The 18,601-nt window shown below is 33.6% G+C and overlaps 1 protein-coding gene across 1 annotated transcript; it reads left to right on the top strand.

Moving 5' to 3' along the window:
- Nucleotides 1–335: 335 nt before the first annotated feature.
- On the top strand, nt 336–731 carry K441DRAFT_541126 (uncharacterized protein; the record flags this gene model as incomplete). The annotated part of the gene is made up of 1 exon (XM_067642630.1): nt 336–731. A coding segment is annotated over one exon (396 nt), but the record flags the coding sequence as incomplete, so codon positions are not given.
- Nucleotides 732–18,601: the final 17,870 nt, after the last annotated feature.

Here is an 18,601-nt window from a genome sequence, read left to right as displayed (position 1 = left end):
TACAGCTGCCTATAATAGAGGTTTTTAGGTAAAAGCCAACCAAACATCTAATGAAATTGACCCTAACTAGGAACTCACTAACGGGTAGGAGGTAGCGACTAATATTATAAATATCAACGAGTTCAATTCCGGTACCGTTAAGAGAATAATCCAATTTATATATAAGAGGGACTATAATAATGGCAAGGAGGAGCAAAAATCCAATATTATAAGTATGGAAAAGCTCGGCTAAGGTAAGGGATATATTCGCACGCTAATCCAATTTATCCGTACTTAAGCTTTAATCTATAGAATTAGAGGTAGCGTAACTCGACAACGCCGATGCCTTATCGCCATCTAAACTAAATAGTAGCGGTGGCGATAATAAAGACACAACGATACGGCCGACAACGGCCTATATTATACTTCGCCACGTCTATATTAATATAATTGCCGATTATTACAATATACCACAGCTAAAAGAGCTTGCGAATATAAAAATCCAATACATTCTAGGAACCGGCTGGTCTGCAAATGGGTTCCCTAATATTATTAAGGATGTCTTTAGCCTAATAGGCGACTTAGCATTATATAATATAATTACCTTAACAGCGGCCAAGCACATTAAAGAGCTTATCAAACTTAAGGACTTCACAGAGCTAGACGTTATAAGCGATTTCGCTATCGGTATTATACGGACAACGATTACCGCATCTAAGGATATAGAGGAAAATTTCACACAGAAACTTTAAGCTGTTTAATCCTAGCTATAATAAATAAAATTACTACTTTAATCCGCCAAGGCGAGGTGCGCCGCGGCTAAGCGTAAAAGCGAAAACATTAATAACTGTCTTAATACCCTCTATACGACTAGGACCTATCGTAATATTGGTTGCAAAGCCGAGTTTATATATTATATTAAGGAGAGCAGTTATCTATTCGACCCTAATTACCCTTATATACTTTATTATAAAAGGTGCGAGTATTATGCATAAGTAAAGATATATAGCTTAGGAGATCGGCTTAGGTAGGAAGTTATTATATAATACTTCTCTTCCTTTCTCTATTTGGGTTGATTTAAGAAATTTAAATGTATATCTCGTCTATAGTCGGTCCGTCAGATATTATATAGCAACTGTATTATCTATCTCCTATCAGCCTCCCCTCCCCTTATCCCTTACCCCTTACCCCTTACCTCTTACCCCTCACCCCACCCTTTATCTTATCCTTTACCTTACTCTTACCCTTACCTCACCTATTACCCCTTGCCCCCCCAGACGAATTATAAAATCCCAGTTATTACATCTATTCTACTAAATACTAGAATAGGATTGGATAATAACAGACTAAAATGAAATAAAAAGTAGTAAAGAATAATAAGATAAGCGCGTAATAATTAGGAAAAGGTCCCATATATACTAAGCGTATGGTTCTAAAGATGCATTTTATGCTTAAGGGTTACTTCGCAAACGTTATATTCGATCTTACCCTACTATAGGAGTTTAGAGAGATGCGCTTGTCAAAAATGCTTCGTAAAAGTAGTTGGAGTATGGAACCTATATATGCGCTTGCTAATTAGTAGCTTTTGGTTCCCAAGGCAGATAAAGTATATCTTTGGTCTTTTCTCCTTAAATAAGGATAACTTTGCACTCTCTAGCGCTTTAGCCGCTTCTAAAATCTTGGCATCTTCTTTAATCTTAACTTAGCTAAGGGCGACACCTACCCTAGACTGTCTCTGGCAATGACTTAGCCGATACGCTCTGCCTTTCTTAATATTGCAGTAATCTATAACTGCATTAATGGCATTATTGCGTCTGCATATCTTATCTTTTAGTGACGTGCCAGGTAGCGTTATAATCACTTTAATAAGGCGTTTATATTCGGCCGATCTATTATTATTAGATTTTAAGGTTGCTTTAATATCCTTGCTAAATGTAACTTTAGAAAGTTGCCGCTTAATATTAATTATAGCTTGTTCGTTGTCCTAATTCTTCTTAATATTTTCTAATAGCGCATTTCTCTAACGTTGCCTTTTATTTGTGATTTCTCGGCTAAGCTTTTGGTATTCTGTACTTCCTGCGGTTTTGCGCTTAAGGCTAAGCTTTAGCTTATTTTAAACTTCGATTAAGGAACGAATACGCGGGTTCTCGTTTACCAATAAGGATTGTTTTATTATTAGGTGCTGTGGCCGCCGCGGGTTAATTAATCGGCTTATTTAGTATACTACTTTTATTAACTTTTCTTAAGGCTCTAAGCCTTAAACGATTACTTATGTATCTACGTTAACACGCCGCGAAAGGTAGTGCTTTAGGAACGTTTGAGCGTCGGCGTACTATATTATTAGGTTCCGGAAGGCGTTACTTACGTTACCTAGGTAGTATAGGCGTTAAAAAGGTTTTAGTAGAACTAGCTCTATATAATAGAACTTACCATTCTTATTAAATGCCTTGCCTACGCCGTAATGGAGACTATATAGGCGCGTAACCTACTAAAATCCCGTAATTGCGCTAAGGTCCTTAATCTAGGGCAAAAGAGTTAAGTATAGTAAAGGCTAGTTAAGTAAGACCTTATGGCCGTAGGGGGTTTTAATTAATCGCCAAAATATAGGGATATTATCTAGGTCTAAACGGAGTGGTAGTGGCAACTTATTACGCCTAGGCTTAATATATAGCTTGCTAAGCTGCTCTACGGACGTTAGATTAGGGGCCGTAAAAGCTTTGTCCGTAAAAAGAAGGCCTAGGAGAAAGACGTAAGGGCTAAGAATAAGCGAAGGGTTAAAGATAATCTTAGGAATTGGGAAAGTATTACTGGTTCTCTGTAAGCGTAAGGAGAGGAATGGGGTAGAAAGGGAATATACGCTTCTTTCATGCTAAGATATTCCTTAGTAAATTCAAATATAAACTTAGGCACGATCTTATAAGGCCCGCCTTCTAGGTTATAAATAAGTGTAATTATTATATGTTAGTAGCATAGGTTTAGAAGAGCTTTAGGTCAGCTCGCAGTGTAAAGACCTAGTTATATTAAGAAATGCACTTATATCTAATGTTGTCTAACTATATATTGCTTCCTTATTGTAACTAAGTTAGTCTTAAGGACTAGGGCGAGATCCTCCGCGTCTATAATAGTCTTTTCTTACTTTTTTTTGCTTAGACTATGTTTCTCCGCCAGTTTCTAAAGTACCTAAGAAAGATATCTTAGCTCTGCCTTACCTTACTAGGTTAAAGGATTAACTAGGAATGTAATTACCTTATATATCTAGCGGTTTAGTTTACTAACAATTTTCCCTTCGGTCGCTCTCTTGTATATAAGGCGATAGTACTTCTAGTATAGGCTAAGCGAGCTAGAAACCTTTGTCCTGCACCATTTTCTACTACCTTTTCCTCGTTTCTAGTTTAGGGACTAGTTAAAGAAGCTATAAAGGAGCCGAAGCGAGAGGACTCGGTACGTTTTCTTAGGGTCTTTCCCTATATAGGTGCAGTATCTAGAAATTATTAGCTCTCTGCTAAGTTAGGCCTAAGAAGAAGCCGCTAAATAGGTTATTACTTACTAATGCTAGTGTTCTTTAATGCGGTTAAGGAGAGCTATAGTGGCATCGGCGTAGTTCTGCGTCGTAAAATTAGATTTCTTAAACTCTTCTAACTGTTTGAGGTAATATTCTAGTAGATGGTCTTAATTTTTATAAAGCCATGCTTGAGCGGATACTTCGTAAGCATTTTTAGATTTAGTAGTGCTGTCGGTATTACTATCGAGGACGGTTAGTTTTATCCGGTAGCTATTACCGTCGCTATCCATATCTATATACTTATTGTTAGTAACGCTGGATAATAAGCTGCAATTTAATAATTAAGCGCGCCGTATTTTAGGGAGCTAGAAGAGAACTTAGGGTAGTGACAGCGGAAAGGGTATAGAGAGTAATGTGGGGTTAAGGAGATAGGAGGGTAAAGAATAAGAGAAACGGGGCCTAGGTTAAACGGATTAGAGGTAGGAGCTATGGAGTATATATAGGTTCAGCGCTAGGCGCGTAAAAGGGTTATACTTCTGGATGAACTGGTCTGCCTGTAAAAAACGGGGCACAGGCTAGGTAAGTGAGAGGCTTAACGTTAGACCGGTAAGCAAAAGGCTTAGGGCGGTGGGGAGTTTTAGTAACGTGACCTCCAAAAATGGCGACAGAACCCTCCAAAAACGGCAGTCAAATCTCCATTTTCTTTTTTAATAGAGTAAACTAAAGGAGTTTATTCGGCAATACTTTATTTCTTAGAAGGAGGCGCTAAAGTAATAGGGTAATAGCTTTAAAAGCTTTCTAAGCTAGTATATAGAGGTAGTAGGAGGCAAAGGTAAGAGCGCAAGAGCCTATTTCCGCCATAGCGGTTATATTAGTAGGGGGGAGTAAGGTATCTTTACGTATAAAGCTTAGTATAGCTACCTTCTATACTTACAATATACAATTTATATAAGGATTACTAGTAAAGTATATATTATAATAGGTGCCTATAAGCAGATATAGGCTTAAGTTAAAAAATCTACTACTAATTAAGTGTAAGGCTCTTAAAGTTACTACCACTAAGGCCTCTCAAAGCCCTCCACTCCTTGATATCTATTTATAATCTCTTAGTAATTGCCTCTAGAACGCCTACCTCAATCATTACCTTAATTAGCGTCTTTCCTTACTTATTTAGCTTCTACTCTTAAATCATCTTTAAGTCCCACCGCTTCTTAAATACCACTTAATATACGGCCTCAATATCTTCCTACCAGTCCTCTAACTCTTATACTGCCTACTTATACTACTCCCGTAAATTAGCAAGCCGATTAAGGCCTTAAGCGCGCGGTAGAGGAGCAATTAGCAACAACTTTAGGCTTAAGAGAGAGGCCGCTAAAGGTATAGATAGGCGCCTATAGTAACTACCCATAGGGTTAATATAGAATTAATTAACTACACCTAGAGTACTAGGTATAGAAGCCTTAGTAGTAAGCTCTTCTTTCTTCTTACTACTTATCCTCTTATTAAAAAGCTTCTATATTAACTTAACGGGAGGAGTATATTTAGTAGTAAGGCCCTTATCCATTACCTAAGCCCACTTCTTTATATCCTCTTATATAAGCCTATAGTTGACTTACTAATACACCTAGCACCAGTTACTACCACAGTTCTTATAACATTACTACCTTTAAAATATCTTTATAAAGCTCGCTATAGGGTCTATAGAGGAAGCCGCAAGATTACTAGCCGTATACTGCGGCGTAGTTAGTAGAGAGCTCTATAAGGATTCCGGAGCCAATTATAAAGCCAATTATATTATTATAAAAGAGCGGCCAAAGGGATAAGGAGCTTACTATCCTATAGTCTTAATATATTTAAGAGTAAGCTTAACTTTAAGCTTCTTAATTATGTCACTAGGGCAATCGTAATAGGCTCTCGCTAGCCTTATAAGCTCACTCTCGGAATTAAGCCAATCTATTATATAGCTAGGATTAAATTAGAAGGTAGCTTTAGAGGAGCCTTTTAATCGCCTAAGAACCTTTATAATACTATTACACCCATTACTTATAAAAGTACAGCCAGCGTACTTCCGCTGCAGAGCCTTATTAACCTTAGGAAGAACCTCGCGGTTATATATAACTAAGAGATAAAGGCGAGCCTTAGGAAATGTATAAGTTAGGAAATAATCTAAGCGATTTATCTTCTTAATCTTGGCAGTTACTAAGAGGCGATATTTAAAGAAGGAACCTCTACTAGAAGGCTTGGCCAGCTGCTCTTCCTATTCTATTCAAAGCCTTAGAGCCAAATTCTCCTCCCTCTCTACTAAAGATTTAGGTGTTAAGGCCTCTGCTAACAAAGGCCTTTAAGTATACGATTAACTTAGCAATGTAAGGGGAGCTATATTCATATACTATAAGAATTATAGAGGTTGTATAGGAGCTCTTACCGCATCATAACCTTGTAGGTAGTAAAAGTGTCAAACTTCCTTATTATTATACTCCTTAGCAGCTGCTAGATCGTTTAGGATCTTATTAAGCTCACCCATAGCAAATAAGGCAGCCTGCTGCGACGTATATAGGCCCTCGTATATAGACTATAGAGGATACTCGAACTGTATACCAATTTGGCTACTATATACAGGTGGGAGAGTTACCACCGTACTTATACTTAAGCTTTATGTCAAAGTAGGTGGGCGGGCGATTAATAAGGAAGGTTATATTAGTGACATTTGAAATCGTTATATAGGTAGGCGGCCAGAGGGACTACTAATAGAGGCAGCAGCTATACGTTTGGAGCTTATATTAAGGAGAGAAAGAAGCTTTAATACACCACAATCTGGAGCAAATATCACGGTTTTGGTAAGGGAGGCAAGTCACGAATAGCTTCAGATTTGAGCTTCAAATTCGAGGTGGCTCTAGTGGCCCAAGCCAGGGCCACACACTACACCTCTTCCTACTAGCCCTACATACTAATTTAGCTGCAGGTTTAGCGAAATTAGATATATACCGCTGCGCGCCAGGGGGGGGGAGAAGCCAAAGCTCGTACAGGCTGTAATAGGTCGAGAAAATCCGCTTAGCCTCCTACCGTTCGCAGCAAATACGCCTTTTAATTTAGGGCGCCATTAATCACTAATGCGCCCCCTAACTGATATGCGTACACCCCTGCCTAAAAAGGCTTAGACCCTTCCACTTAAAGTTAAAACATCACATGCGTTTAACCTGTTTACATCTAGTGCGCGTCTATACCTAAATTAATACCTTGCATTTGCCTTACCTTTCCCTACCTCCACTACAGCTCTTAACCTACTCCCGTTAAAGCTGTACGACTCTATACGGCTTACTCTTAATAATATCCACGAGTTTACTAAAGTTTATTACTACTATTACTATACAGCTTGCGATATACATTCTGCCAGTCCAGCGGTACATTCGTAATATTCTTATAGAGTGTAGTATTATCATAAGCTAGTCCCTCGCAGATTAATACCGCCAACTCGTACTTAGATTACTTTTAAAGCTAAACGGCGGTAACACGTACCTATCGTATATTATAGTGTTGGATGCTTTAGACGAATATAAAGGTAAAAACAACATGCAAATTGTTCTGCGACTCTGAGATAAGGCTCGATCGCTAAAGAAGGTCCGGCTGCGGGTGCTAATTATAAGTAGACTAGAGGTTCTAATCCGCTACAGCTTCTGCTAGATTCCTACTGCTAAGTACCACAACTTTATCCTTTATAATACTAAATGCGGCTATTATAGACGATTATTTTTCTATTTTTCTAGACTATAAATTAAGATTAATTAGACAGGAATAAACTCTTAAAGCCGGCCGGTTAAGCGAGCAAGCTCTTAGACGGCTGGTTCCAAATACCAGTGGTCTATTTATCTAGGCTGCGACAGCATGTCGTTTTATCCGCAAAGGGAGAGGTGTCGACTTGTTAGACGTCAGTTTTAGCCCAGTTTTAGCTTAGTTTCACCGCTCTCCAGGGACCCCTATGGGGGGTACTACACTGCCTGTATATAAGCCTGCATCTACGTAGATTTCAATCCTTACACGAGTTTGTTCCTGACCTGGTATGTCCGGCTGACAAGAGGATACGCTGCGAAGAGCAGGGTTGTTTTGGATAAATCTTATCGCGATAAGGCACAATAGATATCCTTATCGCGATAAGTCTTGGCATACCCCAAATAAATTTTTAGTTGCCTTCTTCTTCTTTATTATCGTATAAAATATAACTTTAGAAGTGGAATCAAAAGCTCTTAACTCTATTAATACCTCTAAATTAAAAAATATAAGAGGTTGCTCAGCTCTTTTAACATAGGAGCATACCCGTCTACTAGGCAGTAATAAGCCTATATAAAATAAAAAAGCCCATCTTTTATTCTATTGTAAACACTATATAGAGTTATACGCTATATAGTTAACTTCCAACTTCCAAAACTACTTAGCGTTAAAGTATAGCATTATAGTTAAGCCTAAAACTAGTTGTATAAAAGAAGCAATATAGGATTAATTAAAAGACCTTTACCTTAAAGCGTCATCTTAAAATAAGATAGAAGAGCTAGATTTAGAAGTACTCCAAGTAATCCTAAATAAAAAAGTTATTAATAAGGCCCTTGTTACATTAATTATTATATAAAACTTACTATTTTAAATAGTTAAGTAGCTAGAGTTCTATATTCTTCTATAGTTAATTAATCCTAAAGTAAACGGCCATATAACTATAGCCTATTTAACAGTTAGTAAAAAGATTTATAACTTATAGCTATTATAAAAGGATATTATATAAAAGAGGCTGCAGTCTACACTAATAAGTATTTATCTCTCTATTAATATCTAGACCTCTTTAAATAATTACCTTCTTCTTATAATTTGCGGCCATTTTATAGACAGTTAGGAAAAGCTTATAAACGCTCTTCTCGGCCTCTGTATAGTAGCCTCCTATAGCGGGAACGAGCAATAAAATACTTTTCTTTTAGTGCTTAAGGACTATAGGATTATATAAAAGCTGGGTGCCATTATATCTAATAACTATATTATAAATAATAAGCTCTATTATATAATAAGTAACTAGCTTCTTTAAAAAGAAGGAATTAAATAGAATCCTGTCTACTAACAGATCCGCTATTAGGGTTATATTCTTAACCTTACCATATAGGCTTTCCTCTTTAAAAACTTAATTAGTTTTAATAATATTAAGTCGTATAAAGAAGATAAGGTAAAAGAAAAAGAGTTAGATCCAAAAGAGGAGAAAGAAAAAAGTAATATATTTTAGAAACTTGGCGTACTTAAAAAGCTTTATAATATTACTATATATACCTATAGCTTAGCTAGTTATATAAGGGAGTTTAAAAGTCTTATAAGGAGAAGAATTCCGCTTAATAATTATATAAAATGGAATAGCTAGTATTTTATGCTTAGCGTAGCAATTAAGAAAGAGTTTGCCCTTAATATATATACTAAGCATAACCTTAATACGCTTAAAAAGGACTATCTTAGTCTAAAGAACTAGGAGGCGCTTTATATAATAAAAAGTTTTCTTTAGATATTTTACCAGGTAACCCTAAAATACTAAGGATATAAAGCAACGCTTAAGAATATACTCTTTATAATAAATATTATAATTAAGCACCTTAATAAATCCTAGGTTAGTTTATCCCCCCTTTTTATTTCTTAATTTAGCTAATATTATATAATAGAGGGAGTATATATTTAATAAGGAGTTCTCTAAACGCATTAAAAATACTTAGAATATCTTTAATAAATATTATTATAAAATAGATAACTTGCCCCTTTACGCCACTGTACTTATTCTTTATCTAGCCTATTATATAAGATATATTAAGCAGGTTTAGAAGAAAAAGTAGCGTAAGCCTATACTTAACAGCGTTAAAGAGCTTTAGGAAAGATATTGGAATAAGAGTTCTACGCCTAGAAGTATATTATTATATAAAAGGCTAGCTCTAGCTTAAGACCTTAATAAGTTTAATAAGATTGCTAAGGATTTTAATAGCATAATATTTTAACTAAAAAGTTAAAATAAGTATAAGAACTTTATCTTTAAGACGCTATATATAACGGAACCTTATAGCAGGAACTACAATAGGCTTATTATTGGGCTAGGTATATAGGTAATGCAAGTATAGAAGTTAACAACGTAATAATAACTAGTGGAGTGGTTACCTAATAGATTAACTCTAATTATATTCTAAGAATTACTATAAGGAAGGAACTATCTAGGTAGGGATTAAGGGTCCTTAAATACACAACTGTACTCCTATAAAATCCTTCTTATATATAATATACGTATACTCTATCTACTCTATTATGGATTATATAGATCCTATAGATTATATAGATTACCCCATATAACCTTAGTTACTATTCCTCGTCATATAGTTCTATCGGCTCTATCCTAGACTATGCTTAAATTAACCAACTAGCTTCTTCCAACTCTTCCCTAAGTAGTTATAATATTATACTTAAAGCGTCCGTAACACTATCTCCCTCCTTTTTATCTTTATCCTTAAAGATTTTTAATATCTCTAAGTTGTTTACTAGAGGTGTAATATCCGTCTAATTAATTTAGTTAATATTATTGCTTATTATACCTAAAGCAATTTCTTCTTCTTTAACTGCTTGTCGTATTCGCACTATCGCTACAATATTGTCTCTTAGTAAGATTATACCGTCTTTATATTTTTGCTATTTGAAAGAGGGGTTGGTTTATATTATATTGGCGAACCTATCTTTATAACAACCGTTTTCTTACTTAAAGTGCACTAAAGCAAATATTTATTTGTCCTATAACGTTCGCTCTATCTTTAATGCTAAATATATATAACCTATTACTCTTAATAGTTGTCTAGTTCCCTAATTAATTTATTTTAGGGTCTTATATTTAATTTGCTGCTATGCGGCTAGATAATAAGCTATCTATTACTTTTGCTAAATTGCGCCGTTCTTAGGACGCTAAACGGGAGGCTGCCGATGCTTAGCAACGGGCCCTTAAGTCTCGTCTTACGGCGTCTACTTAGTTAATCTATTTTAAGAAGGTGCGTAAAAAGGTTTATTCTAAGGAGTAAAAACTTATAAAATAAGGTTTATAGGAACTTAGTAATAAAAGAATAGATTCTCTTCCAATAGAGAAGGAAATAGGTCCAAATAGCTCGGTAACTGCTCTTCTTAGGTCCCCCTTAGGTAACTCATTCTTTAGTAATCCTTCTTTATTAATGCTGCCTAACCTAATTTCTTCTAATACTCCTATACCTTTTTTATAGTATTTTTTAAATTCTCTAGTAGTTCCTAGGTAGTCTTAATATAGCCTATCTACTTAACCTTATACTATATTTTGTTATTAATGTCCTTATAACTAATAATCTTTAAAACTTGCTATTTATCTTCTTCTTGTCCTCTATACGTGTCCGCTTTATAAATTAGTGGCTTAATATTCCTATATACTGGCTCTAATATTATAATATGCTATATAGGGTAGATCTTTATTTTAGCTAGTAGGTTTAACTTAAACGTAACTGGTGAAATCCTTTACTTAATTTTAAAAGGTCCTAGTCTAACGTAGTTTAACTTCTTACTTAGTCGTTAACTCTTAAAAATTTTGTGTAGTAGCTATACTTTATCTCCCTCCTTAAGATCTGGTCCCTTAGATCTCTTAGCNTTATANTACTTTNTTATTCTCTCTTATACTNNNTTTACTAATTCNNTAAGGTCTATATAAAGATTTATTAACGTCTTTATTCTTTCTTTAGCTATACTACTTATCTTCTTCACTTATTATAGTAATAATAATATTCTTAGCTTATATCCGTAATTTGCCTTAAATAGTAATATACCTATTTCTTCTTAAGGTGTCGTATTATATACGAACTATATAACTGGTAATAATAATACCTAATTATTCTATACGTAATTAATATAGTGCCTTAGATACTGCTCTAGTGTCTAGTTTAGTCTTTTTATTTAACCGTCTGTCTGCGGATAATATATAGTGGAAGTTACTGCTTAAACTCCTTACTCTATTAAGAACACTTCCTAAAATATTACTATAAATCTTAGATCTCTGTCTAATATAATCTTACTTAATGCTCTATATCTTGCGAATACTTCTTTAATATAGATTTTAGCGATATCTTCTACTAATATCTCTTCTGTATATGCTATAAAGTATCCCCACTTTATAAGCTTATCTACTATTACTAAAATCGCGTTATAATCTTATCTAGTAATAGGATCTCTTAACTTTAGTAACTTAATAATAAAGTCCTATAATATAACCTCCTATAGTCTCTCTAGTGTTTTAATAGGTTATAGCCCTCTATATAGCTTATGCCTTATTAGTTTATTTCTTTAGCAATCTAAATATTCCTTTATAACTTTTTACGCTAGTCCCTAGATTTTATTAATAATGTACTTTTCTTAGAGTCTTAACACTAAGCCCGTAGCTCTATTATGTCCTTAAGTTATTCCCTTATAGAAGTCCTCTATAAATTGCTCTACTATGCTTCTTAGGATATACTTCATTTCTTAATTTTTATATATATCTATTTATAGATCTTCTAGTTATACCTCTAGAATTCTTTATACCCAAAAGCTCTCTAGTATCTTGTAGACTTTTTCTAACTCCTCTTAAGTTACTATAATTTTCGGATAGTTATATCTAATTAATCCATCTATATCTTTTTGCAGTAAAGCCCCTAATAGCTTTTTATTATTTTGTAGTTTAGCTTTATAACTTAGAGCATCTACTTATATATTATCTATACCCTTAGTATACTAAATCTTAAAATAGTATTTTATAAGTATCTCCACCTATCTAACCTATCTTTAGTTAAGTTCCTTTATTATAAGGAATCCTATTAGGTTCTTATAGTCCGTCTTAACTATAAATAGTTTCTCTATACCTTATAAAAATGCTCTCTATTTCTTTAATACTATAACTATACCTAATAACTCCTTATTATAGATGTTATAGTTTAACTCTAGTAGTGTTATCTTCTAACTATAGTATATTACTAGGTACTATCCATCCTAATATTTCTATATAAAGTATACCCCTAGTATATAGTCTAATGCATCTGTTTCTATAACAGTCTCTAGACCTAGTTAATAGATCTTAAGAACTAGCTCCTAGGTAAACAACTCTTTAACTTTCTTAAAGAGTTCCTACTATTCCTCTCCCTATACCTATAGTTCTTCTTTCTTTATTAACCGTGTAAATAGCTTAATATCCTTTAACTATTGCGCTATAAACTTTCTATAGTAATTATAAAACCCTAGAAACAATCTTAACTATATAACATTCTCTGGTTCTTACTAATTTACTATAGCCTTAATCTTCTTTAGATTTATACTAAGTTAGCCTAGTTTAATAATAAATCTAATAAAATCGGTCTTCCTAGTAAAGAACTCGCATTTCTTGATTATTACTAGCATCTGTTCTTCCTATAGTCTTTTTAAGACCTATTTAATGTGTTCTCCATATTCCTCCTTAGTTATTAAGTAGATAATAATATTATTAAGGTATACTATAATAAATTCATCTAAGTATTCTCCTAATATATTATTAATACGCTTTTAGAATATTACTAGTGCGTTTATAAGCCTAAATTGTATAACTAATAGTTTATATAGTCCTTTCTTTAATCTAAAGGCTGCCTTCTATTTATTACCTTCCTTAATTTTAATTTAATGGTACGCCTATCTTAGATCTATCTTTATAAAGATTTACGCGTTATCTATCCTATCTTAAATTTCGCTAATTAAGGGTAAAAGATACCTATCTTTTCTAGTAATGCTGTTTAACTATCTATAGTTAATACACAGCCTTAGCTTACTATTTTTCTTTAGTATAAATAGTACTAGATAACCCGTTAATAACTGCGATGGTCTAATATATCCCTTTTATAGATTTTTCTAGACAAACTCTTTTAGTGCTCTACCTTCTTTTTTAGTAAGCTTATAGATTAAAAAGAACTTAGAACTTATTCCTAGTTCTAATTCTATCTTATAGTCCCATACTATATACTCTAACAGCTTTTTACTTTCCAGTGACTATAGTTTTTTACCATACTTATAGTATCTCTTTGGTATATAACTTAAGCCTCGCTTAGTCTCCTTATATATCGCTCCGACCTAGTACTATACTATCTTAGCTTATTATCGCCTCTTATAGTGTTAAGTATCCCTAATATTAACCTAACCTGTAATCCAATTAATCTTTAGATTATATTCCTATAACTAAGGTATTCTTAATACTGCCTTATTATTTCCTAATGGTAATATATTAAAAGACATCTTAATTTATCTCCCTTTAATGGTTAACTAAATAGGTCCTATTTTAAGATTAATAATCCCTCCTCTATAAGTTATTAGATCTCCTAAGATTGTCACTAATAGGTAAGGGTGCTTCTTTTTCCTATATAGTAAACCCATTCTTTTAACTGCTATTAGCGAGATATAGTTCCTTATTGCTCCACTATCTATTAGTGCCTTAAACTGCTAATCTTACCACTTAATTTATAAATTTAGGTGTTATCCTTAAATTCCTTTAAGGGTCTAAGGCTCTACTACTAGCTCCCTCTAGTCCTATAGGCCTCTACTTTTCCTAACTATTGGCTGCTTAATCCTATTTATACTTAGTCTAACTTAGGCTAATACTTAGTTTGCTTTTTGTTTTTAATATACCATAGACGTATATTCTCTAAATATTCCCACTACTATTATTTGTCTAGGCATTCTTCTGTAAAGAATCTTTCTAATTAAAGTATTAAGTTACCTAACTCCTGAACTTCTATTAGATGCCAGCTATATATATAATTAGCATTCCTATATTTTTGCTCCTCTATTATCCAATATATTCTTATAGGATACTTATAGTGCTTATCCTTTAGTGCTTTGTGTATGTTGCATATATTATCCATATATATAATCTATAATAGCGTATAATATACTTAGTGCTTTAGGTTAACTTTTAGCTCGTCTTTGTTCTTAAGTTTAAACCTCTGCTGTGTTAATCTAAATGTTATAACTTTATTCGCAGGTACTAAGATGCGTTATTTACTTCTCTAGTCCTCTAAGTATTCCTCTAGATCTTTTAATATTATAATTAAGGCCCCTTTAATGTGATTTATAGCCTTTTCTATAATTAGGTGGTCTTAGATAACTTTTTCGTCTAACTATATATAGAAATCTTCCTACTCGTTATTGCGTCACTGCCTATACTACTTTTAATATAGCTACTAGAGTGTATACGGCTCGTCCGTAAGGAAATATCTTCTTATTACTACGTTGTAACAGCCCTTTATATGTCGTTCTTTAAACCTAGTAGACCTAATAAGCGTAATATAGACAATATAACTAGGCCCTATAGTTAATATATGCGTATATTACTTATATATATAGAACTTTAACAACTATATAACTTAGACACTTTAAGACTAAAGAATTAATATATCTATCTAGCGTACGGTTAAGGAGGTATAGCGCTAGATAGAGATTACCAACCTTATATCTAAACTAGCCCCCTTTATAAGGGAATACCGTAAGTAGATTAATAGAATCTAGTAAATAAACTAGGATATTAACCAACTAGAGGCCGATAATAATTAGGTATTAAAGATACCCTTAAGCATCTATTATAGCATTATATACTATATTTACTTTAAAAAGGATACTATTAATACTAATAAGCTTAATAAGGTATTTACTTAATATACCCTATTATAGGCTAATACTAAAGCCCCCTGTTATAATGCTGTTATAGTATAAGAATATAAGTAGGTAATAATTGTCGGGAATGAGGTAAGCGGTTATTACGTAACGCCACGGCACTAGCGTAGCGAGGAGCCTTAAGCTCCTCGCCCTCCCTTATTCTAATTAAAAAGCTTTATTAACCAACATCACTGTAACCCTACTTAAGTAGTTGTTATTGGTGAGTTACCCTATATAACTAACACTAATTAGTGGTTAAATATACAGTTAACTATAGAGCAGCTAGGTTTTTAAATAGAAGAGATAGTCTTGTATAGGGGTGCTATATATGCTTATATGGAATGGATTCTGGCGATACTGTGCTATCTTAAACTTACGGAAAACTAGTAATAGAAGTGTTACTAAGTACTAGGAGATACCAAGTTGCGTCTATTATATAAAACAACCACGTTTACAAAGATTTGGTTAAGTACTTTAGGTTAGAAGTGTTACTAAACCTATAGTCCCAAGTTAACGTCTAAAACGCGTTAAATGACGTCTAAAACGCGTTAAACAATATCTTAAATTGCCTACCTCTTAATAGTAAACCTACGAGATCCTATAAAACCAAAAATCCTACTTACCTTTAACGTACGACACCCCATCAATTCTGTACTTACTATAGCGTTAACCTATCTAAAGAAGTACGAGAAGGACATTAACCCGGAAATATGGAATACCGATATAATTAACTTTATAAACGCTAAGTAATAGGACCTAAACGGATTCTTATTATACCGTATAGTATACTATAAAGATAGCAAATACAATAATACTATACTATAGTATTATATAAAGGAGGACTTTATTAGATGGATAAAGGAAATATAGACTCCTATAAAGAAGGATATTATACAAGACTTCTATAACTTCTTGTGGGAGTATAGAGTGTTTATACCAATGGATGGGGGTACTATTAGAGACAATATTTAGGAGTAGGTTATTAACATAAAAAAAGAGCATAAATGGACTCCATAAGAGATTAAGTACCAACTACGCACTATAAGGAAGCTTAACTTATAATGGAACCTAAGTAATACACCTTTAGAGACAACCCTACCTCCGCCCTTAACTCCTCTATATCCAATTTAACCTATAACTTCAACGTTAGATACTATACCCCAACAAGAGCAGGCATAGGATCCCATTGCTTCGCAATTTAACGACCTTCGGACTCTACCAACCAGACCTACGTCCCCACTGCAGCCTATAATGCAACTCCTACCTCCATCTTAATCTTAAATCGGAGGTAGTTCAAAATTGCTTATAAAGCTTGCGAAGCTCTACTTAAATTAGGAGAAGAAGTTTGGCGGGGAATTATACGATATTCTCAATTCGAAACTACGTATCTTCTATAACTATTGCCAGAAGGTAGGAATAGAGTCTAATTAATACTATAATGCCTATTCCGTTATGCTTAAGGGCCAAGCTAGTACCTTCTATTATAATCATTTAGCAGGAAAAGGATACGATTTTAACCGCATAATATATATATTAAGATGCCACTTTAAAATAGAAGAGAATAAGTAGTAGTATATATTAGAATGGAGAGAAACTACCTTCCTAAGGATTATCGCTACAAACCTAGGTGTCCCTTAACTTAATTATCTTCAAAAGCTCTTTAATTAACTTTAGACGATTTAGTGTGGTTTATCCAAATTATATTAAAAGGATTTCAGCCTATGTAATTAAGTTATTAGCGTATACTAAGGCGTTAAAGAATGCAACCTTATACTCTTTAATCCTGTAAATACTTATAAAGGAGTATATACTTAATTAAGATCTTCTATTAGCACCACTCTACACTCTTAAAAAGTATAGCAATTTAACGCCTAACTCTAACCTACTTTAATTAACCCGCCTAACTAATATAATTATAACTAGACTAATCGAATATATAGTAGCTGGGGTGGATAATACGGTAGAGGGTATAATTAATAACTATAAGGTAAAGATGGAGGCCCTTATGGAGGTTCATTTTAAAGTAATTACTAGAAGAAGTGCTATATTTATAAGAAGCCGAATTACTAGTTAACTAGGCATTCTTTTAATAAGCGAAAGGAGGTATATAATAAGTTTTACTAAAGTATAAGAAATGTTAGAAATTATAAGGTTACTATAGCCTACTTTTAAAGCTTTCTGGTTTAATATAAAGGCGTAAAATATTTTAAGAGTGAGGTTAATAAGGCCAAATAGCTCCTTATAGATATAGAAATTAAGGACTACTTACCCAACTAATACTTCACTAAGTATAATAAGGTAGATGGTATATAAACCGTCACTATTCTTAATAACTAATCTACGCTCTATTTTACTATAAAATTAGATATCTTTAACAAGCTAAGGGAGAGTTCCGCGTTTTCCTTTAATAACAGATACTCGGCAAACGTCTTCTATAGTATTATACTAGATACTAGAGCCGTAAAAGTATCTATAGTAGGAGAACCTTAAGTTCGAGCCCTTTAGCAGCTTAATAGCTCTGTTTAGATTAACTATTTAACGGCAGGCCAATATACGATTTGTTTTAGCAAGGGTACTACAATCTCTTTTAGCATAATTAGGGTCCAAACCCCCTTAGGGTATATTACCTTTTACGTTATTCCTATAAATACCCTATTTCTATTTTACATTAGAGATATAGATAAATTAGGCGTTAAGCTTAATAACCTTAAGGATATACTTATTTAGGGAGATAATTGGGTGCCTGTTATGCGCAAATAGGGTTACCTCTAGTTGCTCCTTTATTAACTAGAAAAGAGTATTGCTTAGAGCCACTTAACTAAGTTAGAGTTACGTTAACTACACCATCGCTTTAGCCACCTATCTATTTACCAACTACTTAGGGTCCTTTAGCGAGTAGGCCATAAAGTTAAGGTTAAGGCGATTGAGCATCTTATAAAGTACTACTATTACTGCTAAATAAACCAGAAGTCCCCTGGCCGATTTAAGTTCAGCCTTAAAAATAACTATAACTTTAACTTCTATATTATTATTAACGTTATATACCTTAGCGGCAAGCTAGTACTCTAAGTTATTAACTTCTTAACCTCCTTCTAAGCCGCACGTTTCTTAAAGGATATATTAGCTAGAAATGCATAGGACACCCTATAATTATACTAGATTAATATCTACCTAAAACCCCCTAACTAAATCGTCTATAATGTAGAAAAGAACTTCTTATCTATAGAGTTTTAATAATAGATAAAAGTAATGGCAATTAAGGTTAAGGAAGTCCCTATTAAGGCATATAATAGTATTAGAAAAGTAGAACGATATTACGCACCATTACGCCGCGTATATAAGATTATCTCTTTAGAACTAGAGGACGCTAGCGAAGAACTTACCTTATAAATAGCTGTTAAAGCCGTTAAT

This window comes from Cenococcum geophilum, assembly GCF_001692895.1.
Source record: "Cenococcum geophilum 1.58 unplaced genomic scaffold K441scaffold_5, whole genome shotgun sequence".
Taxonomy (NCBI): Eukaryota; Fungi; Ascomycota; class Dothideomycetes; order Gloniales; family Gloniaceae; genus Cenococcum; species Cenococcum geophilum.
This window is presented reverse-complemented; position numbering and strand designations above follow the sequence as displayed.